We start from the raw sequence: 23,392 nt of genomic DNA, 5'->3' as shown, positions 1-23,392 counted from the left end.
AAAAAGTCTGAAAATGGACTCACATTATGGTTTTGAGGGAATGTGACAGTCTCGTAAATCACTTTTGCAGGTAGTGGACACTTCAGGACGTGATCAAAACGTGTTGGAAACGCGTGGTGGCAATCTGAAATTCGTGTTTTTAACGCCTGGTCAACATCCACCCCACCACTGTCAAAAACTATATCCGTATCCGAAACTTGAACTACTAATAGTATGCATGTAGTAGTACTAGAAATGAGTACTAGCAGTAAATTAGATTTCTAGTACTACTAAGCAGTCTACATCCGGATGTTTCGGCATATAACCGGATCGTTCGTTCTTGAACTTCACAGCACATCCATCGCGCGGCCATGAACTTGCGCCAACGCAGCGTCCTTCAACTGTACCAGAACCTGGTCAAGGACAAGGCGCTACGACCAGACACTGCTCAGCAAGTGATTGCTGTCCAGCTGGACAAGCTCCAGCGGCGCCTTGAGAACTACGACCTGCCAACCAATGTAGGGCAGCCACGCACTGCAACATCTTTGTGACTGGACCATGCGGCGTGCATAGGTCAAGGAACCGACAAAGGTTCCTCGTGGGCTATACATCCATGGTCAAGTGGGCACTGGCAAGTCAATGCTAATGGATATGTTCTACTCGAACTTGGACAACAAGAAGCGGCGCGTGCACTTCCACGCGTTTCTGTTAGACGTGCACCGTCGCATTCACAAGCGCAAGCAGGAACACCTTGAAACATATGGCCGTTCCATGCACATCGAACTGCAGCCGGAGCGAGACATCATCGGCACGATTGCCAAAGAGATCGCCACTGAAAGCCCCGTTCTGTGCTTCGACGAATTCCAAGTAATGTTACGCATGGTTTCAGAGCAATTTTTGATGTCGGCGACAACGGCATCGTCGTAGGTCATTGACATTGCCGATGCCATGATCATGCGCAAGTTCTTTAGCGTGCTCTTCCAACAAGGAACTGTCATGGTGGCCACCTCCAACACCCATCCCCAGGTTTGGAAGAACCTCAACTATCCACCCCTGCATTCTCACAATGTTCGGTAGAATTTGTACCCCGATGGTGTCAACCGTGAATACTTTGTGCCATTCTTGGAGCTCTTGCAGCAACACACGAAGGTTCTGTCAGTGGACTCGACCACGGACCACCGCCGCCACGACGCGGCAAGTCGAACCTCTTGTTGGCAACATGCTGATTGTCCTCTTATGATGTAGCCGATGGACGACGCGTACTTTTACCCCATAACACCTCAAGTGCAAACACAAGTGCTAGCTATCGTCGACGAATTGCTTCAAGGCGGACCTCCCCTGGTACTCGAGACGATTCCAGTCATGATGGGGCGAAGCTTGCAAGTGATGGGGCAAGGCGACGTGTGCGTCGTCGAGTTTGCAGCGCTATGTAACACGGACAAGGGCGCTGCCGACTACAAAGCACTGAGCGAACGCTTTCGGGTCGTCGTTCTAACTAACATTCCCCAGCTGACATTGGCCATGCACAACCAAGTCAGTTTGCTGCTAGTGCATGTATTGCGATGGAAATTGTTATAAGCGCTGTGTGGATTTGTTGGTAGGCGCGCCGCTTCATCACGCTTTTGGACGAGTTGTACGAGCACAAAGTCCGGCTCATATCCACAGCTGCGGTAGCGCCCGATGCGCTGTTTCAGTTTGACGCACACGTCAAAGTGCCCGTGCCACTGTCGCTAGCGTCAAAGCAAGCCGCGCTCCACGACTTGCAAGCCAATCATATCAAGCCATTTACGTCGTGGGACGGTCCCGTGGCCCACGATCCTGCCACGGCATCGGATGGCGAAGAAGTGAAAAACATGAGCTCCATGACCGACCTCATGTACGCGTGCAAGCGCGCCGTGTCGCGGCTGCACGAAATGCAAACGTTCAAGTACCAAACCCTCGCTGCTTCGTCCAACGTTCAAAACACCAAAGTCCATAAGTAGGACCTTAAACTCAACGAAGTGTACAGTAGTGGGACGAGTTAACGCTATGGGCAAAACGTCACGACAAACACTTCGTCGTCGGGGCAATCCTTCATCTTGAGATCGTCAAACGGATACAAGTACGCGTCGGGGCATTCGGCGCGGGTACACGTGACCTTGTGGCAGTTGCCTTTTTGGGCGTTGCCGTCGTACTTTGTCGGAAGGACCGACACAGGGATGTTGTAGCCCTTGGCGCCGCCCGAATTCCGGACGCAGTCGGCATAACTCATGCCGTTGCCACACCCAGGTGGAATCGCGCTGATGTCGTACCACAGCTTCCGGTCGGCTAGCGTCAGCTCCACGAGCGTCGCGTCCGCCGCGTTGGTGTGTCGATACATCGTGTGTTCGCGGTCCACAAGGGTGTCGCCGCATTGACCGTTGGTCTGGAGGGTGCAGAGCAATCGGTCCACTTTGTAGAGATACACGGGGAACGTGCACCGATTGACAAAGTTGAGCATGTGTCCCAACGCGAGGGGGGGGGGCGTTGTCGTCGTTGTAGTGGTCGGGGGTCGAGATGTAGTCGTGGGGGCTGCAGTCGTCGTCGTCGTCGTCGTGGGGGAACGAGTGGTAGTGGAGAGTCCTGGGGTGGAAGCAGACGTTCCCCCTGAAGAAGTCGAGTGGTCGCCACTAGATTCGGTCGAGTTGTGGGCCGGGGGAGTGGGGTCTGGTGACGGGGGGTCGGTACGACTCCGTTCAGTGGACACATCCGTGATCGAATTTGTCAAGGGCACGTCATTTCCAGATGACGTCGACAACTCACCCACGGTGCCCCCCGCGAGCCCAATCGACAGGCCGATGGTCACAGCCACTGCCGCGACAGTGAGAAACCCCATGAGGAAGAGCCGGCGGCGCACAGCCTTGGCTTGGAGCGTCAGCTCTTGAGCTTTGGTTTCTTCGGTCGTGGCCGGAGTGACCATCAGCACCATGCCATCCCAGATCGATGTGCGTTTCGGACCAGACTTCATCCGCACCAGAGACAGGCCGGTTTCAATCTCCTTGGATGGCGTCTCCACGGGAGGTTCATTGTCCAGCGAGATGGTGGCTTGGTTGGGGGTGTCCATGGCACCTGACGGCACGGGCGCTGCCGCATCATCATGAGCGATGGAAATGGTAGTCATTTGGAAAATATGATGGACATGACAAAGGCACTCATGGGATCAACATGGCGGGTCTTGGTCACCGCCCTCCTTCGTCGGATGAGACTAAGAATAGACTTGAGGGCTTGTCGCATCTGGCGTTTTCAACAGCTGCCACTGATTCAACGGATATCAGTGCATTGTGTTTTACCTACTACAGTACTACGCCAGCAACGTTTGGACTTGACATGTGAATTCCACGCTTGGCCAAATATAATCTCGCAATAAGGAACGTGGCCCACCCCGGCGTATAGTAAATTGTACGCAAGTATGGCCATCGTACTTCTTGGTAGTACAGCGCTAGTACATCGTCGTTGACGATATCTTGCAAGAGGTCATCCATTTTATGGAAGTGAGAACTCAAACTGATGTGTGCGGCGCATGGATTATTCATTGTCAGACGAAATCTTGCTGTAGTAACAATCCAACGACGCTTCAATCTGTTTGACAGAAAATATAATCGAGTGATAGGGTAGTGAGGTGACCGTTCGGCAACCCGAAGGTCGTTGGCGAGCTCCACGCATTGGCATCGGCATGCATTTTTATCCAGCTAAAGTTATGCACATGGAGTATCATACTTCCGGCATAGCTCGCAATTAACGTCTGCACGTCGCGAAATCCCAAGCGTTGCGAGCTACTAGTAGTGACTGGTACGTGGCGTGGCAACACAGTGGCAAGTTTTGTGGCACCCGCATTCAGGGCCCAGTTGTCGCTGAGATCGACGGATCGATGGCTCGGACATATGAGGAGTGAAGGTACGAGGCCAGAATCCCCTCATCGGTGACAGTCGACTTGCGGAGATTCAACGTCGTGTGGTGGCGGTACAGAGATAGGCAGCCGCCAGAACTAAGCCACCGACATCCCCCATTGAATTATGCCCGAAAACTTCAGTTGTGAGGCAGGTGAAGGGAAACACCGCTGCCAGCGCATCGCCGCCATCCGACCCAATGCCAGCACTGGCAACATCTAGCTCCTGTAGCCGAGGCATGTCAGCACTTGCAACGAGGGTGTTGGCGAGCTGTGTGATGTCTAGACGTCGAGAGAATGAATTACACGGAACCAAGCAGGACGTTCATAACATCCACAACGACTTGAGTTGCACACCTGTCGTCAAAGGCGAATTGTTCAACAGCACCGTGTGTAGCCGTGGGGGAAGGCGGGGCATCGTACAAATGGCTTGCCCAACGTTGCCATATTACATATTCAAAGCTTCAAGCGTCGGGAATGCAGCCATCGCAGACACCAGAGCTGTGCTGTTGAGCCCTTTGACACTGCTGTAATACAGGGTCAACTTCAAAGGTCGCGCTGAGTACAGCGCCAGTCGGTTAGGCGAGCGACGTTCGACGCAGTTACCTCCCAGTAATCTAAGTCTAGATCAGCGTTTCAATGGGACAAGTGGCCAACGTGGCAAAGAGCGTATCGTGCTCGAAGTTTGTGGGTGCCGCTTTGCACTTCAACTCGATATGGCAGAGTGACGTTAAGTGCTCAAGTTGGAGGAGGAAACTTCCAGGTTCCTCGTATCCACCGTAGAAATCGTCCCCGAAGGTGGAAGTGACGTAACATAATGTGGACAGGTCTTTGAACCAGTGCACGGGTCTCGAGATGTCCACTTTTGGGAAGGCTTGGATGGGTTTCGATGGAGGGAGGCATTGCCGGAGGATGTCTAGGTCCCACACACCACTGAAGTCCACGTACGAAAATGGAGCTGACGCTTGTCGAAGTAGTGGAATCAGGTTGGCGTCGACGGGTACCGTCATCGTAAGATGCAGTCGTGGCCATGGGCAAAATATCGGTTGTATCGCGACAGAAACAGCTCTGGAGAGGGGGGCTGAGAGCATCTTGTGGGAGTAATTGCAGGAACGAGAAGAACGTGAGGGAGCACATGATGTAGGGGACAATGTGCTCTATGATTTACCGTCGCACATGACGACATCGTTGCGCCATTCTCTCGGACCACTCATTGTCATTCTCTCGGACCACTCATTGGACCACTCATTGCAAAATGACAATTTGGTAGCCGCGAGGGCTCAAAGAACCAGTCTGTACGAATTACTACTAATACTTACGTAATACTACCATAGTACTATGCTAACGTTAGTACATAGTACATCCCAGAGTAGTGATTATTGAAGTCCATTCTACACTAATACATCGAGCAAATGGCTGCCACCAGAGGTATTCCAGCGACATCCCCCTTCGCATTAAACGAGAGTTCTTCCGGTAGAGTGGTAGGACTTGCAACCAGGGTATTGGCGAATGGTGTGATGCCCACACTTCGGAGTGATATAAACAACCAGGGTATCCACAAATTGGGCAGCTGCATACCTGGCGTGTCATCACAGGCGTATCGCGCAAGACAAGCGTGTGTAGCCGATTGTACACACGTCCTGCCCAAGGTTACCATCGAAGGTTCTCAGGGCGTCAAGCGTCAGTGACGAAGCCATCGCTGATACCAGAGCTGCTTTGTCGAGTGGATTCACACGCAGGAATTGAGGCCAACTCCAAGGCTTGGGTCGAGTCAAACAGTCAATCGGCGAAGCGAGCAAAGTTCGGCGCAGTTAGCTCCCAAGCAGGTTGTTGTAGATACAATGCTTCAATGGGGCGAGACATCAACGTGGCCAAGAGCACGTCTTGCTCAAACTCAGTGAGGTCCGTTTCACAAATCAACGCGATGTGACGTAAAGTGCAGAAGCGCGAAGACGCAACTTCCAGGGACATCATATCCACGATACTAGTAGCAACCATCCCGTGCCGTGGAAATGACGCAGAATGTAGACAGGTATTCAAACCATTGCGCGAGCTACCACACATACACCCCCCCCCCCCGGTAAATGCCATTCACGTCTGCGGATATTTCCATCGAGCGAGGTGTTGTCGGAGGATGTTTAGGTCCAACATAACTTGTGTTTCCGTCCACGTACGGAAACACAACTCAAGTTTGTCCAAGGAATAAAACCTGGTTGGCGTCGACGGTGTCCAGCTTTGCAAGAACCACTTATTGCCATAGCTGTCAAATGGGGCCTGGAACAGCGCCAAGAGGCTCTGTGGAGAGGGAGGCCGAGAGGAGAAACGAGAAGAGTGTGTAGGAGCAGTTCATGTGGACGTTGATCAGGTAAACAACGACATCATTACTAGTATTGCGTCCTTCAACTGTCAACGTAAATGACGAACCTGAGGTTAAAGCGGACTACGATCGGATTGGCTAACGTTATAATTAATCAATCTGAGGGTAGTATTTCAAAGTACTATTAATACCTGGGTGTTTGTTACATTGACCCCAGTGTTTTTACCGTGATTTAGGATCACGTTTCGTTACAGAATGTAATTATAGGGAGGTCATTTATGCAACTCTCGCGCTTTTGCACATTTAAAATCGTAAAACCGACGCCAAAACAAGTCCAAAGCACAATATTATTAATAATATTAATAACTAGTACTACTTCGACGTAGGTGCTTCTTATTACTACGTAGTAGTACTTAGTACTATTAATAGTGGTCCTAGTTTCGAGGGAGAAATACACTTATTAGTACATTGAATAACCCAAATAGACTTGGTTGGCAACCCCAAGGACGTTGGCGAGCTCCATGCATGGTCGCCGGTCTGAAAATGCCATTTCGACAGACAAATCGATTTTCATACGTTTCACACATGTGGGAAGAGCTCGCAGTATCGTCTGCACGCCGCGAGCTTCCAAGGGGTTGTCTCCGAGTGACAAATCCGTGACGTGGTGGCACCGAGGCAGCACGTCGACCAGTTGCGTGGCACCCACATACGTGGCCAAGTTGTCGCTGAGATCGACAGATCGAAGGCTCGGACACATCGGGAGAGCAGACACGAGTGCAACAAGCCCTTCGTCAGTGAGAGCCAGCCTACGGAGGGCCAACGTCGTCAGATGGTGGCATCGAGGGAGGGCTGATGCCAACGCAATTCCACCCACATCCCCCATCGCATTAAACGAGAGAACTAGAGAGGTGAGGCAGGCGAACGGAAGCACTGCAGCCAACGCAGCGCCACCGTCCGGTCCAATGCCAGCACTGGTAACACTTAGTTCTTTTAGTCGCGCACTGCTGGCAACGACAAAGAGGGCTTTGGCCAGCAGTGTAATGCCTTCATCTCGGAGGGGATTGGAATCAAGACGAATCTTAACCAGGGATTCTGATGACAGCCAGACCGACTTGAGTCGCATACATGACGCCGACAATAATGAATCGTTCAAGACAATCGTGTGTAGTCGCGCAGGGAGGTGGGTCATCGTACAGAAGGCTTGACCAAGCGTGCCATTGAAGATGCGCAGAGCTTGAAGCGTAGGCGAAGACATCACCGCTGACACCAGAGCTGCGCTATCAAGAGGGTTCACGCTGCAGGAATCGAGGGTCAACTCCATGGCTCGGGTCGAGTCAAGTAGCCAGTCGGCTAGGCGAGCGACGTTCGACGCTGTTAGCTCCCAACGAGGTTGCTCTATGTGCAGTGTTTCAATGGGGCAAGTCGCCAGCGAGGCAAAGAGCACGTCTTGCTCGAATTCGGTGAGCCATGTCATGCACTTCAACTCAAGGTGGCAGAGGGACGTAAAGCGCTCAAGAGAGAGGACGAAATTTCCAGGGACGTCAAATCCACCATAGAAATCGTCCACGATTATGGAAGTGACGCAGAATGTCGACAGGTCATGGTACCAACGCATAGGTCTCGTGACGCCTTCTTCTGGGACAACGTGAATACGTGTCGACGGAGACACACATTGTCGGAGGATGCCGAGGTCCCACAGTCCACTGACGTCCACGTACGGAAACAGGACTGCAGCTTGTCGAAGGAGTCGAATCTGGTTGGTGTCGACGGTGTCCATGGGCTCAAGAACGAGTCGTGGCCATAGATGATGAATGTTGAACGAGGACTGGAACAGCGCCAACAGGCTCTGTAGAGGGAGGCCCAGAGTGTCAAGTGGGAGTGCTTGCAGGAACGAAAAGAGCGTGATGGAGGAGTGGATGTAGGGCACAATGTGTTCGATGCATTCTCGTCGCCACACGCCATCGTAGCCTCCTTCTCTTCGACGTTTGATTGCTTTCATCGGTGGACGGTACCTGGTTGAGGTTCACAAGTGTCAATGCCTGTAGCGGTGTATTGTCAAATCGATTCGAAACTGGAGCCTTCTACAGAATCGAATGTCGGATTAAAGAACCGCTTAAGCCAATCAAATCACGTCCTGTCAAATTTCTGCCAATCCAAACGATTGACCCTCCGCTTTGGGCAAAACCACATGTATACTCATCTTTGTATAGTATAGGTTGTACCAGCTTAAATAAGATCAAGTATAAATATGACGATTACTCCAACATTACTTCGTGTTTGTATGCACTATTTTGACCAATACATGAATTTTATTTTGGTAACTCAGCTTTCTAGCCAATCAAAATTGCTCTACCAATATTTTAGACCAATAGTGCAGGTTGCTTGCAATATTGGGGTACTGTATGTCAGAGATGTCGGCACAAATTCGGAGCAATTATTCTATGGTATATGGAAGTGGCAGTTTCAAAATCAACCAATCCCCGCGCTAGGAAGTAGTGCCCATTCCAAAGCAGCGGCCCCGTTGCAGCGCCAGAATGGTGTGCACAACCCCTGCGGCCATAGGTATTGTACATATTATAAATGCATTTCGTTGAGTACTAGCTGTCACTTGTCTTACCGTTCATCCACACAGCGTGCGTTGCGTCAACCTTGGCATCGCTAGCAATTGTCGTGACCCAAGACCTACCGCTTTGGGCAGTGTATGACTCGGCATTTACGTCGAAACACACCGCTGTCGTAGGTGGTGGTAATTTGTCCACACTGGTTCATGTAGGTATCTATACCATATGCCTGGAAACCCAGAGCAACCAGTCCGTGGCAGACCCGCGCCACCCGAATGCAGTGTATACGTGCACCGAGCTGTCGTCGTCGACAGTGTATCAGCTTAACTGCACCACAACCAAACGCGGTGGGCTGCCGTCGCACTGCTCTGCGATTGAAACGATCGATTCCGTCCTACCCTTGTGCGCGACGAAAGGTCACAACGACGGGGTCGCATACAACTGGCACGCGTTGACGTTGTATCAATCATTGGACAGATCGTCTGTGGCCGCCGTGCAACTCAGTCGATTCTTAGTCTCGGCGTGTGGAGCCACCGGACTTGTCGTCCAGTTCATGGGGACGGCCGTGATGTACTCATCTTGTGCGTTTACAGGCGTGCTGGTGCTTGAAGCCATCTGCCTGCCGTTTCGCATCATGCGGCATGTGCTGCAGGTGGCGATGGTTATCGGATGGATCATGGTGCTCACAAGCGTCGTGTTGTTTATTTCGTGGGGGTTTGAAGCCAGTCATCTTGGGAGTTTCAAGTTTGCAGAGGCCACGTACGTGGCGTTCGGAGGAGTGGTCCTAAGCATCGTGGCGCTGGCTGCTACCCACATGCATGCCAACATCGTGTATCAGAAACATCGTCCGACCTCTTTGAGCCGCGGCAGTGTGTACGTCGACCCAAAGACGCGACTGCATGTCTTGGTCGACACGGACGAAGCCACGATCGTGTTGGACATCGATGACGCTGACAACGACGGAGTCGACGACGGAGCCGACAACGACGGAGTCGACGACGGAGCCGACGACGACTCGTGTTTGCCGTTATAAACGGTGTAACATCTTTGGGCTTGTAGTATCTCATGGATAGGTGTAATGAATGTCCACGTAAATATAGTGACACCATGCACCGAATGGCGTCGTTGAGGCGAATTCATGCGCGTTTGCCGACGGCTACTTCATGTCAAATGGCTAAACATGTTGGTCTTGCTTGCCTTGGAATGAAGCGAAAGGGGCCCACTGCAAACCATGCAAGTAATACCACATGAGCCCCAGACAACGACTGCATTGATTCAGAGCTAGTATTAATACTGCGCCGTTTTGCCCGATAGCGTTGGCACTGTCACTGTTGCAAATTGGGGGCGTGCTCATTAGATTGGCACATAGACGTTGTGATATGCGTGGAGGTGTGCCAATTCGAAAGGGTATTGTGTCCACCCTTTAGATTCGATGCAAAACTCCATGCCGCGTGTAGGGTATGTGTTGAACACGTTCATGCCTATAGATGACCCAAAGAAAAGCTCGGGAGAGATTACTATGGTTGATTGTGGTAGAGTTAGGAGGTCTGTTTACTGTGTTTCTAATGGCACGAAATTACACTTTGTCGTTGTTGGTCGTGCCTTTCTTGACGCGTTTGCCGCGATTGAGGACCAGTCCAACGAGCTTCTTGCGCATGCTTCGGTCAATGATCGGGTCGTCTTCTGTGGCCACGGCAGCGACAGTTGCCGCCACGTCGTCCTCGTCCCGGCCCTTGTCCTTGGGAATCACGATCGAGTCTCGCTGGGAGCTGTGTCGCAGAATTTTGGCCACTTTGGAGCCCTTGGGCTGGCTCTTGGGGCGTACGCGGATGTTGCCTTGTGAGTTGTCTGCGGTAGACACGCGCAGGATAAAGTGCTCTTCGGTCTCGCTGGGCGACGGCTGGGCCAAGCTGCTGTTGCGTTTGTCGTCTCCTCCGCCCGCCATGCCGCCCCCGTGGCTGCTGGCGTTCATCGCCTCCGACCGATGCAGTTCGTGCTCGGCCTTTTCGCGGTTGATCACGTCCAGAATGCGACCGAGTTTTTGCTCCACCTGTGACGAAGTTGTTTAGAATTCGTGTGGCTATGACGTGGCAGTACCAAATGCACGAGCTCTGTCGTGGGGGTTTCGTTCGCCCGGTGAAAGTCCACGTCCGTGTCCAACTCAAGGGAGCCGCGCACGGTGCTGAGCTTGGCCATGCATTTGATCATGCACGACCGGAACGCATCCAACTAGACATTGAAAACACGATATATGATGAAAGATACATCACGATACCAAAGCATCATCATGCTCATTCGTACCAACACGTTGGCGCGATTGCACCGCTCTTGCAACGCAGATGCGTTTTTTTCAATGTCTTTGAGTTTCTCGGCCGTGTCGTCCATTTCCTGGTAGATGCCGCGGGTGTTCATGGTCGCGCCCCGCAGCGTCGCGAGTAGCTCCTGGAGTTGCTTGTAGTTGTCTCGAAGTTTGCGCATCTTGGCGTCTGTGATCGCGTGCTCTTCCTTGAGGTTGCGCAGCGTTTCTTCCCGCGACAAGTACTTGGCAATGATCTTGTCAATGTCGTTCGTGCCCGCGGCCTCGCTCAATCGTCGCAGGTCCGCCTGCCATTCCAACCACCAAGTTCAAATTCCATCATCCGTCGTTCATTCCAACCCGCCAAACACAAATATCATTTTTTTCAGTCGTTCCTTCGTTCACTGCCATTCCAACCCTCAAACATATCCTGCTCGGTCGTTCACTCGTACATTCCCACCCCCAGTCAAATATATATATCATATATGGTCGTTCCTTGGGTCAGTATCATTCCAACCCCCAATTTCAATGTGCTTCATCATCATCCATCGTTTGTTCATATACAAAACCTTCACCTGGAGTCTTAATCTCGTACCTCCAGAGTCAGCAGCTTGGCGTCCGTGGTCATGAGCTCGTTCTGAATTTGCGTGAACTGGACCGCCTGCGTCTGGCTTTCTTGGCGAAGGCGCTTCATTTCCCGCGCCGACTGCTCGCCCGTCACGTTTTGCGCGATTTTGCGCCGACTGGTCTCGCGTTGTTCGTGCAGTTCGTGCTTCTTCCGCGTCGTGTCTATTGCCAAGTGCAAGTCGTCGAGCGCCCGCGCGTTCTCGTCCCGAGTGTCGCTGAGTCCCTTGGCCAGCTTCTTCTGCAGTGCCTCCGCTGCGCACTTTTCTTGCTGCAAAGCGCACAACCGCCAGATTCAGCCGTCACATGATGACGACAAATCAGAGTAGACGTACCCGGGCCGCGTGCAGCGTCGCGTTCCCCGCGGCGAGGTCGTTGTCGAGGCTTTGAAGTTCCTTCTCCTTGCGCGTGCTCTGCTTCTTCCCTGCTTGCACCTACATATATACATCGTCATGCCATGTCCCGATCATTAGGACGTGAAGAAGTGTATCGATATGTAGTTCCACAACGTACTTCAATAGACAACCGTTGGATCATGTGCGTGTACACGCCTTTGTCGGCGGTCTCGTCTTCGAGTTTATTTTCGATCGACTAGTGGTGGACACGAACAAGGAAATGTGTGTGTGTCAAGATCGTCATGCCACGGTACCGCAGATCGGTTTTCGAGGTTCATGGCTTTGGATTGAATCGTCATGCCGTCCACTTTGCGGCTCGACAAGAGCGACGTGACTTCCTGCAGCGATTCTTGCAGTTTCTACGATAGTTCGATCATACGTGCTAAGGTCACACAAAACCGCATTCTCCCTTCACCTTGACTTCGTGTTCCTTCTTCATGTTGTTGCTGCGAACAGTGTCGTACTCCTACTCCCATTGTCAGTTTGTGTTTATCCAGCCTTTGAACGATATCAAGGTTCGCACTCGGCGATACGCGGCGACTTCGTTTGCTTCCTTGTCCACCATCTGCAATTCCTCGCCAAGACCAATGCCCAGCGATCCTAGGAACGATTGCACCGACGGGGCGGTCACTTTGCTACGCAGCATAAACGACGTCAATCGCTTACGTGGGGCGAGGTTTTGTTCGTGTACCTCTTGGATGTACTCTTCTTTGGCGAACTCACGGAATTGCTGTCGATGTTGGCTCCACCCGTAAGCAGCCATCGCTGTCGGCCACCAAACGTCCCTCGTGTTCGTTCTGTCTGAGACCCGTCCATGAGAGACTCTGACGCTCTTGCTTCAGGCTCGTCATGATGGTCCATCCTTCGACTCCCGGCGTCGTGTTGATGCCACTTGCCTGCCTGCGTTGCGTCGTTTCGCCGGACTGGCGCGAAACTGCCACTGCCTGAACAGTTTCGTCTCCGGATACGTATGATATTCCGAATGACCTCAAAAAAGGTGATAAAGCGATGAAAAATTAGATCAGTATTGTGCACTCAATCAGGAAACTGTGGGCTCCTTTCATACAATACATTCTCAAACACGCATGCAGTGCCAAGGGCGCTTGGCTAGGTGGAAATGGAGAAGTAACCTATGGCTACGTGGTTTGGCCATATTTCTTTATGCATCAAATCATTCCTCGAAGTAGATGAAGCAGTGCCTACAACATTTATAACATTACAATGAATCCGGCGGTAATTCGATAGATTGATAATCAGGTGCCTGGAATTTACATCCAAGTTCGCAAATACAAACATCTGATGAGGATATAAATATACACGTATTACTTGATATTTGTAAGGTAACCGTAATTAAATTTGAAACTTCAACACCAAGGAGGTGAGAGAGGCGGTCAACATGGGACAAACGCCAGTTCAACGATGATTGTACCAACGAAGGGTCCGTTTAATTAATTATAAACGCACTCAAATCCATATTCACGCACTTGTTGAATTGTCACCAGGTGCGTTTATGTCACGCTTGGAGTGTTTCGCCCAGTTTTACCCATCGGTGACATATCCAACATCACACATGGGGATGGTGTAGAGGATGATCACTCCGTGCACACGTCGGTATCACTTCGAGGATATTCACACACCCGGCACGAAGCAGCGTCATGAAGGGAAGTGCTGTCCTCGCCATCATGGCCTTACTGGCAACCAGCAGTAGCGCAATGCGACACAAACATGTCAAATCCAGAAACTCTTCCCCAGATCAATGGACCCTCGAGAAAGTTAGGGCCTTCAACACCACCACAACCATCGAACCTGCAGTCATCACATCGTTCGCCCCTTCCCCTACTGCAAGCAACAAGGAGCCCACGCCAGAGCCAACAACTCAGTCCATCGTCGTTACCACCGATACACCTCTCACAAAGCCACCTGCAACGACTCCTTCTCCTCCTCCGCCTGCAACGACTCCCCCTCCTCCTCCACCTACAACGACCCCTCCTCCTCCGCCTGCAACGACTCCTCCTCCTCCGCCTGCAACGACTCCTCCTCCTCCGCCTGCACCTACGAAGACCCCACCTCCTGAACCAACCCCTCCCCCAGTGACAACTTCCCCGCCAACCACAAAACCTCCCGCGACCGCGACATCACCTGGTACGAGTCCACCTGACTCGACAGCAGAATCCACACCCGCCCCTTCAACAGCAGAATCCACACCCGCCCCTTCAACAGCAGAATCCTCACCTGCCCCTTCGACTACAGAGCAACCAACTACCACACCAGTTCCAACTGACCTTCCGTTGACGTCCGACGTCCCAATGACGACACCTCGTCCGTCGGAAACTCGTTCCCCAGCTACGAATGTGCCTTCCACAACTGTCACCCCAGACCTAGACATGAATTCCACCCCCACTTCGCCGGCCATGGGTGTACCGTTGTCGGGCGCGCCTGGCCCGGCCGATGACAAGAACCAGGCCCAGAACGAGGCCGCAGGGGGTTCCGAAAACGACGGCGGCATGACTGGCATGGAGTTGTTTGCGATTGCAGGCGGCGCGCTCTGTGCGATAGTGCTGATGATGGTCGTTGTCGTGGCTCGTCGGCGGCGCAACATGTCCGCGTCCAAGGAGGGCAGTGTCAATCGATGGACAGACAACGGCGCCTTCCTCACGTCCCGCCGTAACGCGCTTCTCCTTCAGCCGCCGACGACAAGTCAGCACCCTCGAGAGTTGGATACGATGGACATGCTCAACATGCTTCAGACAGATACCCGCACCAAGTCTGTTCGATTTGCTTCCGACATTCTCAACCACCCCCGCACGTTGAACTCGATGGACTCGAACATTCTCAACGACGTCGACGACAGCATCCAGACATCGGAAACCCCGCGGTTGTCGAGCGCCTGGTCGATTGGCACGAGCGAGTTGTGCATATCCCAAGGTGAAGACCAACCAAGCACGTGGACCATGACAGACCAACCGTTGGAAGACATTGAAGAAGCGTCCGCCGATGACGACATCTCGTCAGCATTTTCTTCGTCGATGGGGGGCTCGCTAACGTTTTCGCCGTCGTCGCAAGGCACGTCGTGGTCGGGCTCGAGCGATATCTCAGTCGAACACCACACAGCGCGCGACTTTATGAGCACTGCCTCCAGTTTCGACTCGAACGACTTGATGGATACGTCCCGGTACCTCGACATGATCCACGCCGATGTGCATGTGGCCGAGGACGTGTAACGATATGCCTGAGGAACCGGACTGAGTGAGGTGTAGCCAGGCAGGCAGGCAGGCTGTGCATGAAATGTAGGTTCCGTATATTGTATCGTAGCGGGAACCATACGGTAACGCTAGCTCCATTTGTACAGAGCAAGCGTGTATACTTAACCAGTACTAGTACTTGGATTTGTGTGAAGGTAACGTTATAATCGAGATTGTGTTGATTGTCAAATCCACGACAGTGTAATATTGTGGATTCGATACGAATTTCCAGACCCCGTCGAATCTCGCCGCCGAATCGAATCACGAATCAACGCTATTGGCTAATCCAATTTTGAGTGGATTTGATTGGCTCTTACAGAAAGGACAAGTATATTCAACCAATCAGAAATCGAGCGTGATTCAAAATTGATTGAACAAATCGCGAATTTTGGAAGTTTATAGCGAATTCACAATACTACTATTAATAGGTAGTACCGTACGCATACTAGTTCCAGTGTGGGTTGTACAGTAGTGGTGATTAGAGTGCGACAACGGCAGTAGTAGTGTGGTTGGTACAGTACCGAGACATACGTGGGACGTTTGCCTTAGCGACAATAGGTAGAACCTGCACACACATAACAGCCTCCTCGGCGAGGATGGCGAGTAATGGCTGCGAATGTGAGGCTGTCGTAACATGGTTCATATAACGTTACGACGTATGTAGACCTCGCTGTCGATCGTAGAGTGCTGTCCAGCAAGGAGACGGGGACGACCACCTTCAGTCGCTACCGACGGCTGCTCGTTCAAACCAACAGCATGTGTGATCCTGGCTCTGTGGCACGCCGGCTCTGAAGCAAATCCCGTAGCCAAGTACATCCACATTTTGATCCAAATCAAATTTCGTCCATTTTTGCAATTTTCTAAAATTGATTGACGAGTTAAGGAATTCAGTGTTGCAACCCATTGGTGCAAAGTGATGCCACAGCAATTTGAAGAGCGGGTGCACTCGTCAACACAGCAATGTTCAACACCAGAGGACGGACCGACATACAGACCGCACTCTTCACAAACCCGCCCGTATTGAGTACCTCTGGCCCACACCCTGTTCATGCGTAGTGGCGTCCTTGTTCTGCGTAGACCGTGGAAGCATGCCGTCATGTACATCTTTGTGGGTGGGGCCGTGGCAGTGAGTTCCCCGCCATCCTATTCGAACGGGAACCTCACCGCATTAGTTGTATCGTTGATGGCAACAACGAACTACACCACTCAGACCACACATTCACCGATCTCGACGACATTTCGGCCCAACGTCACGACACCAAAACTTGTACCCCCCCTCGCCCGTCGAACTACTCCATCTCCGCACTTGTTCGAGTCGACTTCGCCATTCTACACGTCCCTCATTGTCGGTGTCTCGTCTTTTATGTTTGCCGTGTTGTTGGTGTGCATGGCAGTTCTGTACCGCCACCGCCGCCGCCAGCGATACAAGCCCCCGACCACGATGTCTGGGCTGTCGCCCTCTGCAGCAGACCGCCACGAGCAGCGCCTCTTCACCTCAGCTGCAGTGGACACGGTCAATAGAGAGTCGCATCTGTTGCGGATCTACCCGTCCACAGGATCGTCGTCGCGGGTCAACATGTCTATGCACGCGACGAGCTTCGTTTCGCCCGAAGTAGACATGAACGACGGCTACACGACAAACCCCGCATGGGCTAGCCTAGCTCAAGCGTTGAGTTTACCCGTCCGCGTGATTCCTCCGGCATCTGTAAAGCCCTTGCGCAAAGGATCCGAGGTCCTTGTACGCCAACATGCTACTTCATCCTCAACTATCACGTCGTGGCGTTTAACGCACTCCTTCGCCGAGCACCCCACTGTTAAGGACTCGGCTGAGCAGTGGACTTCCAAAGACCTCAGAGCTCCTCGTAATCCCCGTTAATATGCCTCCTGTTGTTACTACGTGGTACTAACTAGTACTAGTTTATTCCAAGCGTGTGTCATATCTCCCCAGAAGTCGTCGTGTTGACGTATCGAAAATGCAAATGTTTTCCGGTTAAGGTTGTGATATCATCCGGATAGAAGGCGTCCGCCGTGGGACGGCCATTTTGGGTGGAGACATAGCAATGTGGCGTCAAATCTCGGCCAAGAGCGGAGCTCGTCAGTCCCTCCGCCGCCAAGTGAGCTCCAACAATGGACCCAGCAAGCCGATCGGCCACTCCCCGGTAATGGAAAAGCCGCCTGCTGCGCCCGTGCCGCCGCCGACTAGCAAGCTCGCTGCAACTGCCAAGAAGCCCGAGTGGTCAAAGCCATTGACGGCCAAGCCGTCGCCCCCAAAGAGCAACGGCGGTGGCGCCGTGTACGCAGTGCTACTCGCTTCTGTGACTGCGACGGCTGGGCTGGGCTACTACATCCACGAGAACCCGAACTTCAACCCGAACTTGCTCAAGGACAACGATGTGTTCTTGAAATTCCGCGAGTTCGTGCTGTCGTCGTTCCCGACAGCCCGGTCAGGCCTATCTTCTACGGCCATCACCCTTCCGGAGACTTCAAAGGCGAAGCCAACGCCGTCACCAGTGGACAAAGTCAAGCTGGCCAAAAAGAAGACGGTCGAGATCAAGAACGCTGCCGACTCCAAGCAAACGTCCGACGTGAAGAAGGCGTCTACGTCGTCGGACGCTTCAATTACTCCATCTGAAGCTACTCCTCCCACCGTGGTGGTGGCGAAGGATGACGTCAAGGACGATGCCAAGGCGGATGTGGAAACTACCACCGCAACGGCAGTGACCGAACCGGCGGCAGTGGTCGCGTCGGACGACAAGGAGGACGACAACACTCATTCCATCGCGGAAGTCGCTGCTGCCATTGTCAAGCAAGCCGAACATGTGGTGGAAGTGGCCGAGGCGGTGGTCCACGAAGAGCTGCACAAGGCCGAGAAGGTCCTGCTCTCGGAAGCGCAGAAGGCGACGACGGCGCTTCAAAAGAAGCTCGACGAAGCGTCTGCCAAGGAAAAGGATGCGATCGATGAACTGAACCGGGAGCTCGTGGCGTTCGAAGACAAGGCCAAGGAAGTGTCGGCGGCCACCAAGGTATATATAATGCACAACCAAAAACTTTTCGTCCCAGCGAAAAACCGTTGACTTGTGTATGTAGAACAAGGTGGTCAAGAAGGCCCGCGCTGAGGCGGACGCTCTTGGCGAAGAGCTGGACCACACCATTCTCGCCGGCATCAAGGTCGAGACCATCCCTTTTTTGGTTGCATTGATGATGTGTGTTTTGTATAGGAGTTGGACGCCGAGAGTTTGCGGCTTCGAGTGGCCCAGCTGGCCACGGAGATGAAGAACCGATCCAAGTGGGAAGCGGTGCGGTTGATGGAATCGTTGCGTCGCATGGAAGAGGAAGTGCACGCACAGGTAGTGTAGTGTTTCAAACGTGTTTCAAACGTGTTTCCAACACGTTTCACGACGTAGCATGCAGAATTGTTGCGCCAACAAGATGTGCTGCACAAGGACTTGTTGGCCCGTGAACTGCGTCTGCAAGAAGAGGTATAATAGATAGAACTCTCCACTCGTTTCCCTGGTCGTGCCAGCCACGTCATACTATTGACATGGGTTTATATATATATAAATATATATGTCCCTAGTTGATCACCCGCACCGCTCGCCAAGAATTGGACGCGGTGCGCGCCCAACACGAATCTCAGCTCAAGGCGTTGGTCGAGTCGGAAAAGGCCGTCGTGCAAGCCGCGTTCGACCACCAGCTGGCGACGCTCCAGGCCGACGCCGACAAGAAAGTGGCGGAAACCATTGCTCAAAAGGTGCATGAGGTCCAAGCCGCTACCGAAAAGGATCAAGCTGGCCGCATTCGCGTGAGTTCTTGCTACATGGGGGGAAAGGGAAGGGCTAAACACATCTGTTGACATTCTTAGGAACTCAACGATGTCCGCGTGCAATTGAAGGCCGTGAACGAACTGCTCGGGGCTACGTCCAACTACGAAGCGTTCAGCCACAAGGTGCACAAGGTGTCTGTGGCGGCTCTGGCGCTGACCAACCGCATCGAGGCGGCGGCCCCCCTCCACAGCGAAGTCCGTGCTAAACGATGATGATGTAGATCTTCTACGCCAAGTGATGCTGATGTTGGGTTGGATAGATCAATGCGTTGCGGACGGCGGGTAAGGGCGACGAGCTGATTGAAGCGGCGGTGACGACGTTGGCCAAGTTTGGGGACGGCGCGCCGTCGGTGGCCCAGCTGCAAGACCGTTTCAAAGTCGTGCAAAAGGCTGCGCGACAGGCGGCGTTGGTGCCCGAGTCGTCCCAGGGCGGCGGCATGGTCGGCCATCTCTTTGCGAGTACGTTGGCCAGATATCGACCCGTGTCTGACTGACATTCACGATGTGTAGATGCGCTGCATTTTCTATTGATTCCCCCCGGGGGGCCCATTCAAGGGACCGATGCCGAAGCCGTGTTTTCCCGCGCCGAGTATGCGCTGCGCGGAGGAGACATTGAGTCGGCCGTGGCGGAAGTGGATAAGCTCACAGGGCTGCCCCACGACGTGGTGGCGGATTGGGTGGCGGCCGCCAAGTCGCGCCTCGCGGTCGAGCAAACGGCCAAGGTGGTCAAAGCGCACATCTCCCTGCTCGCGGCGAGTTTGTCGTAGGCAACACATGGACATTTGAGTTGTTGGCAGGGATAGCTAGATAGACTTTGTACATCTACATCGACTTTGGCCACCCAATTGTTGATCAAGAGTGTGTATGTATGTATGCACACTGGGTATGTAAATGTGTCTTGGGTAGCTATAGTCTGTAGTTTACTTTGCATTCTCTCTCGCTGGGTGTGGATGAACGAATCATACTATTATAAATAATAGGAACTACCGTCAGTACTGTACTGGTCACTGGTACTTGGTGGTATATAGTAGTAGTGTTTACAGTTAGTAGACGCTTGGTTCCCATGACCAAGTTATTGCACGGAGAGTCAACAATGTGGGGCTACATGTGGGTCGATTGTGGAGGATTCAACGACCGAGGTAGCTGCGTCGTCTGGGGTAGAGATTGTCGACACCAGATGTCCCTCATCATGTTCGTCGATTGGTTGCTCTTCTTCGTTGATGCGGCTGTTGATTGAGATGGATTCGCGGCGGAGGCGGACGTCGGCGGCCGTGAACGAGAAGCGGTGGAAGAGGCTGCCGTGATCGTCGGGGACTTGGGTTTCGTCCACTGCGACTTGCATCTTGGTAAAGCTTTCGGCAAAACAACTCGTATCCAGCGTGCCAAGACCGCCCGTGTTAGTCGCCAACAAGGGTGTCACGGGCGGCGTGATCTTTCGTTGAGCCAAGAGACCCCAGTCGATGCGCTACACACCAAACCCGGATGAACCTCATCGCAAGTCTTTCGTGTTGTTGTACGCTGAAGAACGGGTGTTGCTTGATGGCGGCGACCCCTTTGACTTTGAACATGGTCGACTTGCCCGCGCCAAGACGCTTGTCCACGTTGCGCTCGAGCAGTTGCTTCAAGATGGAGTGGGTGTCGGCATGCAGAAACTTGGGCAGCGACAGCTACACCCCCACCACCACCATGTCGTTGATCCTAACTATATCATGGAAAGGGGAAGGCCAACCTTTTCGGTGCAGATCTTTTCGAGCAGCTTCTTCCGGTTATTGTGGCGAAACGGCGGGTACCCCGTGACCATTTCGTAGATGAGCGCGCCGAGGGCCCACCAGTCGACGGCATGCGAGTACGGTTTGTTTCGAATCATCTCAGGGGCCATGTATTCTATCGGCAAAACACTGGGCTCAATGGCTATATTGACATGGACAAGGGCGGTCGGTACCGTTGGTGCCACATACAGTCTTGGCTTCGTCGTCCTATGGTGGTAAACATACAGTAATTGCATAACAAATGGTTTGTCAAAGCTATGTGTATTACCTGGGGCAGTTCCTTACTCAGCCCAAAGTCGGTGAGGCACACGTGCCCGTCAGCATCCAAGAGAATGTTTTCTGGCTTGAGATCTCTACTTGGATGGTTCAAATCGACGGTGGTGGTGCTACGATGTCACATTACCGGTGGATAATACCTTGACCGTGCAAATACTCCAACGCGAGCACCATCTCGGCAGCGTAAAAGCATGCTGTGTGCTACAACAAGACAAGACGATGGAGCAGAAGAGCGACGGAAGTGTCCATACCTCGAGGAGCAGGCCTTGCTTGTGCAGAGTGTGGAAGAGCTCGCCACCAGGAATATATGGCATCACCAGGTACACGTTGGCAGGGGTTTGGAACGCATACTTGAGCTTGACCAAGAACGGATGGTCGACTTTGGTCATGATGTCGCGCTCCGTCTGCATGTTGCCAATGTAGTTCTTCTTGACCAGGTACTCCTTGCTGACAATCTACCAAGTCCCGTGAGTACAGTAGTAGTGGTGGTTGTTGGAGAGCATGTACGTACCTTCATGGCGTAGATCTCCCCCGTTGGCCTGTGGCGCACTTGAATCACCTGGACGAAAGCCACGTATATTGACAAAGGAGGACGACGTGAGTGCACGAACCTTGCCGAATGCACCTTGGCCCACGACCACGAGCAGCTCAAAGTCCGTGGGTTTGCTGGCCGTGTCGTTGGACACTTGCGTTGCACCCTCGACATCATGCCGTTCTTTGCTACCTCGTCGCACAGTTTTGCCGGTGATAGCTGCCGCCGTCGACGTCTCAAACGCAGCCGACTCTTGTTGGATCAGTGGCCGCAATGGGTCATGCCTGGAATGACGAACCGATACACCATAGCCACTGTTTAGCCACTCATCGCGTCGTACAACCAGCTAGCTACCGTGGTGAGGACGCAATGGCTGCTTGATCTGCCATGATTGTATCGTGCTGGCACTGCTGGTTGCTGTGGCGGTGGTGACTGTGGCGCGCGTTGATGTGTAGATTGCAGTCTCAATTCGAGTGACAATTGAATCTCGCGGAGTGTGAAACACTATATTTCACAGGTATGTCATTCATTTACACAGGTACTGTACATTTGGATCCATCAAATTATCGTGTTTGCACAGGACCTGTCCATTTGGATATGTGGATAGCATGCATTGCCAGAGGTTTTCCCCGTTGGGGGTTTTGGTTGGTGGCGAGGGAAATCCGGATTGTGATTGGCTGTTCTTGTTTACTGGTGAGGAGCTACCAAAATGGCCATGCTGGGGCTCATTCAGTTCTTTTTTCTCCTGACCTCGACTGAAAAAGATGGCCAAGCGTAAGTGAATGATAGTGTCAACATGCGTATGATATACTCTACCTACGAGCAACATGTCCAGGACGAGCATGTACAGGTTGTTGTAATGTGTCTGTGCTCACATGGTGTGGTGACTGTAGACAAGCCCGCTGGTATCCGTTGCGCTCGCAAGCTGCGTGTCCACCGCCGTTCGCAAAGATGGCACCAAAAGTCGTACAACAAGTCGCACTCCGTGACTGCCATGAAGGCCAACCCGTTGGGTGGTTCGTCCATGGCCAAGGGGATCGTCTTGGAAAAGATTGGTATTGAAGCCAAGCAGCCTAACTCGGCCATTCGTAAGTCGGTGCGTGTGCAATTGATCAAGAACGGCAAGAAGATCGCCGCCTTCGTGCCCCGCGATGGTTGCTTGAACTACGTCGACGAAAACGACGAGGTGTTGATTGCCGGGTTCGGTCGTCGCGGCCACGCCGTCGGTGATATTCCCGGTGTCCGTTTCAAGGTGGTCAAGGTCTCGGGTGTGTCTTTGTTGGCCTTGTACAAGGAAAAGAAGGAAAAGCCCCGCTCTTAAGTGCAACCCACGACGATGTCGTCGCTGTCGTCCTTTTGCTCGTGGCGGGTGTAGCTTGGTAGCCATGCCGACGGTACTTCGCCAGCTGCAATTGTGCCTCTTGGGAGAATAATACAGGAACAATACCAGTCATATCGCTTGTTGTCATTTGCAGTGTTCACGTGCAATGATTACGCCAAGCTAGGTAGGCTATATATACAGCACAGGTGGCGACCGATACGACAAGTCGTCCAGATCCTCGACATGTACTGGATGGGGACACCTCGCTAGCTCAAGGCAGGGCTGGCGTAGTACGTACTATTAATAAATAAACGGGCGAAGTTTGCACTGTGTACTTTTCATGGCATGCCCTA

The 23,392-nt window shown here is 52.7% G+C and overlaps 12 protein-coding genes across 20 annotated transcripts; 5 read left to right on the top strand and 7 right to left on the bottom strand.

Annotated features, from left to right (window-relative positions):
- The first annotated feature begins 282 nt into the window (after window positions 1-282).
- Window positions 283-3,195, top strand: H257_02596 (hypothetical protein). Of its 5 annotated transcripts, none has more exons than XM_009826308.1 (6): window positions 283-497; window positions 553-846; window positions 907-1,005; window positions 1,057-1,128; window positions 1,225-1,512; window positions 1,581-3,195. In XM_009826308.1, the coding sequence occupies exons 1-6, from the start codon at window positions 351-353 to the stop codon at window positions 1,959-1,961; spliced, it is 1,281 nt and encodes a 426-aa protein (XP_009824610.1). In that variant the 5' UTR covers window positions 283-350; the 3' UTR covers window positions 1,962-3,195. The 5 variants fall into 5 exon arrangements, with proteins under 5 accessions (XP_009824610.1, XP_009824606.1, XP_009824607.1 ...); XM_009826304.1 differs by having other exon boundaries at window positions 1,057-1,173; XM_009826305.1 differs by having other exon boundaries at window positions 1,057-1,173; window positions 1,225-3,195.
- H257_02595 (hypothetical protein) lies at window positions 1,753-3,195 on the bottom strand. The gene has a single exon (XM_009826303.1). It carries the CDS (start codon window positions 3,116-3,118, stop codon window positions 2,006-2,008), a length of 1,113 nt encoding a protein of 370 aa, XP_009824605.1. The 5' UTR covers window positions 3,119-3,195; the 3' UTR covers window positions 1,753-2,005.
- A 636-nt stretch (window positions 3,196-3,831) lies between these two features.
- H257_02594 (hypothetical protein) lies at window positions 3,832-4,301 on the bottom strand (the record flags this gene model as incomplete). The annotated part of the gene is made up of 3 exons (XM_009826302.1): window positions 3,832-3,982; window positions 4,051-4,165; window positions 4,241-4,301. The coding sequence occupies 3 exons, from the start codon at window positions 4,299-4,301 to the stop codon at window positions 3,832-3,834; spliced, it is 327 nt and encodes a 108-aa protein (XP_009824604.1).
- Window positions 4,302-4,506: 205 nt separating this feature from the next.
- H257_02593 (hypothetical protein) lies at window positions 4,507-4,893 on the bottom strand (the record flags this gene model as incomplete). The annotated part of the gene is made up of 1 exon (XM_009826301.1): window positions 4,507-4,893. The coding sequence occupies one exon, from the start codon at window positions 4,891-4,893 to the stop codon at window positions 4,507-4,509; it is 387 nt and encodes a 128-aa protein (XP_009824603.1).
- Window positions 4,894-6,533: 1,640 nt separating this feature from the next.
- Window positions 6,534-8,261, bottom strand: H257_02592 (hypothetical protein). The gene has a single exon (XM_009826300.1). It carries the CDS (start codon window positions 8,197-8,199, stop codon window positions 6,661-6,663), a length of 1,539 nt encoding a protein of 512 aa, XP_009824602.1. The 5' UTR covers window positions 8,200-8,261; the 3' UTR covers window positions 6,534-6,660.
- A 410-nt stretch (window positions 8,262-8,671) lies between these two features.
- H257_02591 lies at window positions 8,672-9,906 on the top strand. Of its 2 annotated transcripts, XM_009826299.1 has the most exons (3): window positions 8,672-8,762; window positions 8,833-8,899; window positions 8,974-9,906. In XM_009826299.1, exon 3 carries the CDS (start codon window positions 9,315-9,317, stop codon window positions 9,792-9,794), a length of 480 nt encoding a protein of 159 aa, XP_009824601.1. In that variant the 5' UTR covers window positions 8,672-8,762; window positions 8,833-8,899; window positions 8,974-9,314; the 3' UTR covers window positions 9,795-9,906. The 2 variants fall into 2 exon arrangements, with proteins under 2 accessions (XP_009824601.1, XP_009824600.1); XM_009826298.1 differs by having other exon boundaries at window positions 8,833-9,906.
- A 359-nt stretch (window positions 9,907-10,265) lies between these two features.
- Window positions 10,266-13,011, bottom strand: H257_02590 (hypothetical protein). 3 transcript variants are annotated; one of them, XM_009826295.1, is made up of 10 exons: window positions 12,768-13,011; window positions 12,600-12,711; window positions 12,492-12,542; window positions 12,331-12,435; window positions 12,195-12,272; window positions 12,017-12,115; window positions 11,653-11,952; window positions 11,063-11,365; window positions 10,859-10,990; window positions 10,266-10,811 (listed from the first exon to the last, which is right to left on the bottom strand). In XM_009826295.1, exons 1-10 carry the CDS (start codon window positions 12,935-12,937, stop codon window positions 10,338-10,340), a joined length of 1,824 nt encoding a protein of 607 aa, XP_009824597.1. In that variant the 5' UTR covers window positions 12,938-13,011; the 3' UTR covers window positions 10,266-10,337. The 3 variants fall into 3 exon arrangements, with proteins under 3 accessions (XP_009824597.1, XP_009824599.1, XP_009824598.1); XM_009826297.1 differs by having other exon boundaries at window positions 12,492-12,711; XM_009826296.1 differs by having other exon boundaries at window positions 10,266-10,990.
- A 1,185-nt stretch (window positions 13,012-14,196) lies between these two features.
- Window positions 14,197-15,490, bottom strand: H257_02589 (hypothetical protein). The gene has a single exon (XM_009826294.1). The coding sequence runs from the start codon at window positions 15,396-15,398 to the stop codon at window positions 14,820-14,822; it is 579 nt and encodes a 192-aa protein (XP_009824596.1). The 5' UTR covers window positions 15,399-15,490; the 3' UTR covers window positions 14,197-14,819.
- A 434-nt stretch (window positions 15,491-15,924) lies between these two features.
- On the top strand, window positions 15,925-17,194 carry H257_02588 (hypothetical protein; the record flags this gene model as incomplete). The annotated part of the gene is made up of 3 exons (XM_009826293.1): window positions 15,925-15,947; window positions 16,002-16,076; window positions 16,396-17,194. 3 exons carry the CDS (start codon window positions 15,925-15,927, stop codon window positions 17,192-17,194), a joined length of 897 nt encoding a protein of 298 aa, XP_009824595.1.
- A 154-nt stretch (window positions 17,195-17,348) lies between these two features.
- On the top strand, window positions 17,349-20,048 carry H257_02587 (hypothetical protein). The gene is made up of 8 exons (XM_009826292.1): window positions 17,349-18,341; window positions 18,406-18,486; window positions 18,537-18,665; window positions 18,723-18,797; window positions 18,896-19,120; window positions 19,181-19,336; window positions 19,402-19,600; window positions 19,652-20,048. The coding sequence occupies exons 1-8, from the start codon at window positions 17,379-17,381 to the stop codon at window positions 19,906-19,908; spliced, it is 2,085 nt and encodes a 694-aa protein (XP_009824594.1). The 5' UTR covers window positions 17,349-17,378; the 3' UTR covers window positions 19,909-20,048.
- A 38-nt stretch (window positions 20,049-20,086) lies between these two features.
- On the bottom strand, window positions 20,087-22,180 carry H257_02586. Of its 2 annotated transcripts, XM_009826290.1 has the most exons (10): window positions 22,073-22,180; window positions 21,798-22,002; window positions 21,698-21,745; window positions 21,438-21,641; window positions 21,314-21,387; window positions 21,179-21,263; window positions 21,084-21,117; window positions 20,871-21,025; window positions 20,659-20,808; window positions 20,087-20,606 (listed from the first exon to the last, which is right to left on the bottom strand). In XM_009826290.1, the coding sequence occupies exons 1-10, from the start codon at window positions 22,105-22,107 to the stop codon at window positions 20,229-20,231; spliced, it is 1,368 nt and encodes a 455-aa protein (XP_009824592.1). In that variant the 5' UTR covers window positions 22,108-22,180; the 3' UTR covers window positions 20,087-20,228. The 2 variants fall into 2 exon arrangements, with proteins under 2 accessions (XP_009824592.1, XP_009824593.1); XM_009826291.1 differs by having other exon boundaries at window positions 20,087-20,808.
- A 242-nt stretch (window positions 22,181-22,422) lies between these two features.
- On the top strand, window positions 22,423-23,186 carry H257_02585 (40S ribosomal protein S23). Its single transcript, XM_009826289.1, has 2 exons — window positions 22,423-22,492; window positions 22,612-23,186. The coding sequence occupies exons 1-2, from the start codon at window positions 22,483-22,485 to the stop codon at window positions 23,037-23,039; spliced, it is 438 nt and encodes a 145-aa protein (XP_009824591.1). The 5' UTR covers window positions 22,423-22,482; the 3' UTR covers window positions 23,040-23,186.
- Window positions 23,187-23,392: the final 206 nt, after the last annotated feature.

Source organism: Aphanomyces astaci (assembly GCF_000520075.1).
Source record: "Aphanomyces astaci strain APO3 unplaced genomic scaffold supercont1.4, whole genome shotgun sequence".
Taxonomy (NCBI): domain Eukaryota; phylum Oomycota; class Saprolegniomycetes; order Saprolegniales; family Verrucalvaceae; genus Aphanomyces; species Aphanomyces astaci.
This window is presented reverse-complemented; position numbering and strand designations above follow the sequence as displayed.

Excerpts from the sequence above, each read along its gene's own strand:
- H257_02590 (XM_009826295.1), bottom strand. The coding sequence starts at position 12,937 with ATGGACCATCATGACGAGCCTGAAGCAAGAGCGTCAGAGTCTCTCATG. Across the intron at positions 11,953-12,016 it reads CGACGCTGCACGCGGCCCGG|CAAGAAAAGTGCGCAGCGGA; the intron begins GTACGTCTACTC and ends TGCGCTTTGCAG. Across the intron at positions 10,812-10,858 it reads CGACAGAGCTCGTGCATTTG|GTGGAGCAAAAACTCGGTCG; the intron begins GTACTGCCACGT and ends ACTTCGTCACAG.
- H257_02589 (XM_009826294.1), bottom strand. The coding sequence starts at position 15,398 with ATGGTTCCCGCTACGATACAATATACGGAACCTACATTTCATGCACAG.
- H257_02592 (XM_009826300.1), bottom strand. The coding sequence starts at position 8,199 with ATGAAAGCAATCAAACGTCGAAGAGAAGGAGGCTACGATGGCGTGTGG.
- H257_02586 (XM_009826290.1), bottom strand. The coding sequence starts at position 22,107 with ATGGCAGATCAAGCAGCCATTGCGTCCTCACCACG. Across the intron at positions 21,388-21,437 it reads AGCAAGGCCTGCTCCTCGAG|CACACAGCATGCTTTTACGC; the intron begins GTATGGACACTT and ends GTCTTGTTGTAG. Across the intron at positions 21,264-21,313 it reads GGTCAAGGTATTATCCACCG|AGATCTCAAGCCAGAAAACA; the intron begins GTAATGTGACAT and ends CCATCCAAGTAG.
- H257_02596 (XM_009826304.1), top strand. The coding sequence starts at position 351 with ATGAACTTGCGCCAACGCAGCGTCCTTCAACTGTACCAGAACCTGGTC. Across the intron at positions 498-552 it reads ACTACGACCTGCCAACCAAT|GTCAAGGAACCGACAAAGGT; the intron begins GTAGGGCAGCCA and ends CGGCGTGCATAG. Across the intron at positions 1,513-1,580 it reads CATTGGCCATGCACAACCAA|GCGCGCCGCTTCATCACGCT; the intron begins GTCAGTTTGCTG and ends ATTTGTTGGTAG.
- H257_02595 (XM_009826303.1), bottom strand. The coding sequence starts at position 3,118 with ATGACTACCATTTCCATCGCTCATGATGATGCGGCAGCGCCCGTGCCG.
- H257_02591 (XM_009826298.1), top strand. The coding sequence starts at position 8,735 with ATGGTGTGCACAACCCCTGCGGCCATAG. Across the intron at positions 8,763-8,832 it reads CACAACCCCTGCGGCCATAG|CGTGCGTTGCGTCAACCTTG; the intron begins GTATTGTACATA and ends TCATCCACACAG.
- H257_02587 (XM_009826292.1), top strand. The coding sequence starts at position 17,379 with ATGTGGCGTCAAATCTCGGCCAAGAGCGGAGCTCGTCAGTCCCTCCGC. Across the intron at positions 19,121-19,180 it reads ATCAAGCTGGCCGCATTCGC|GAACTCAACGATGTCCGCGT; the intron begins GTGAGTTCTTGC and ends TGACATTCTTAG. Across the intron at positions 19,337-19,401 it reads CGGCCCCCCTCCACAGCGAA|ATCAATGCGTTGCGGACGGC; the intron begins GTCCGTGCTAAA and ends TGGGTTGGATAG.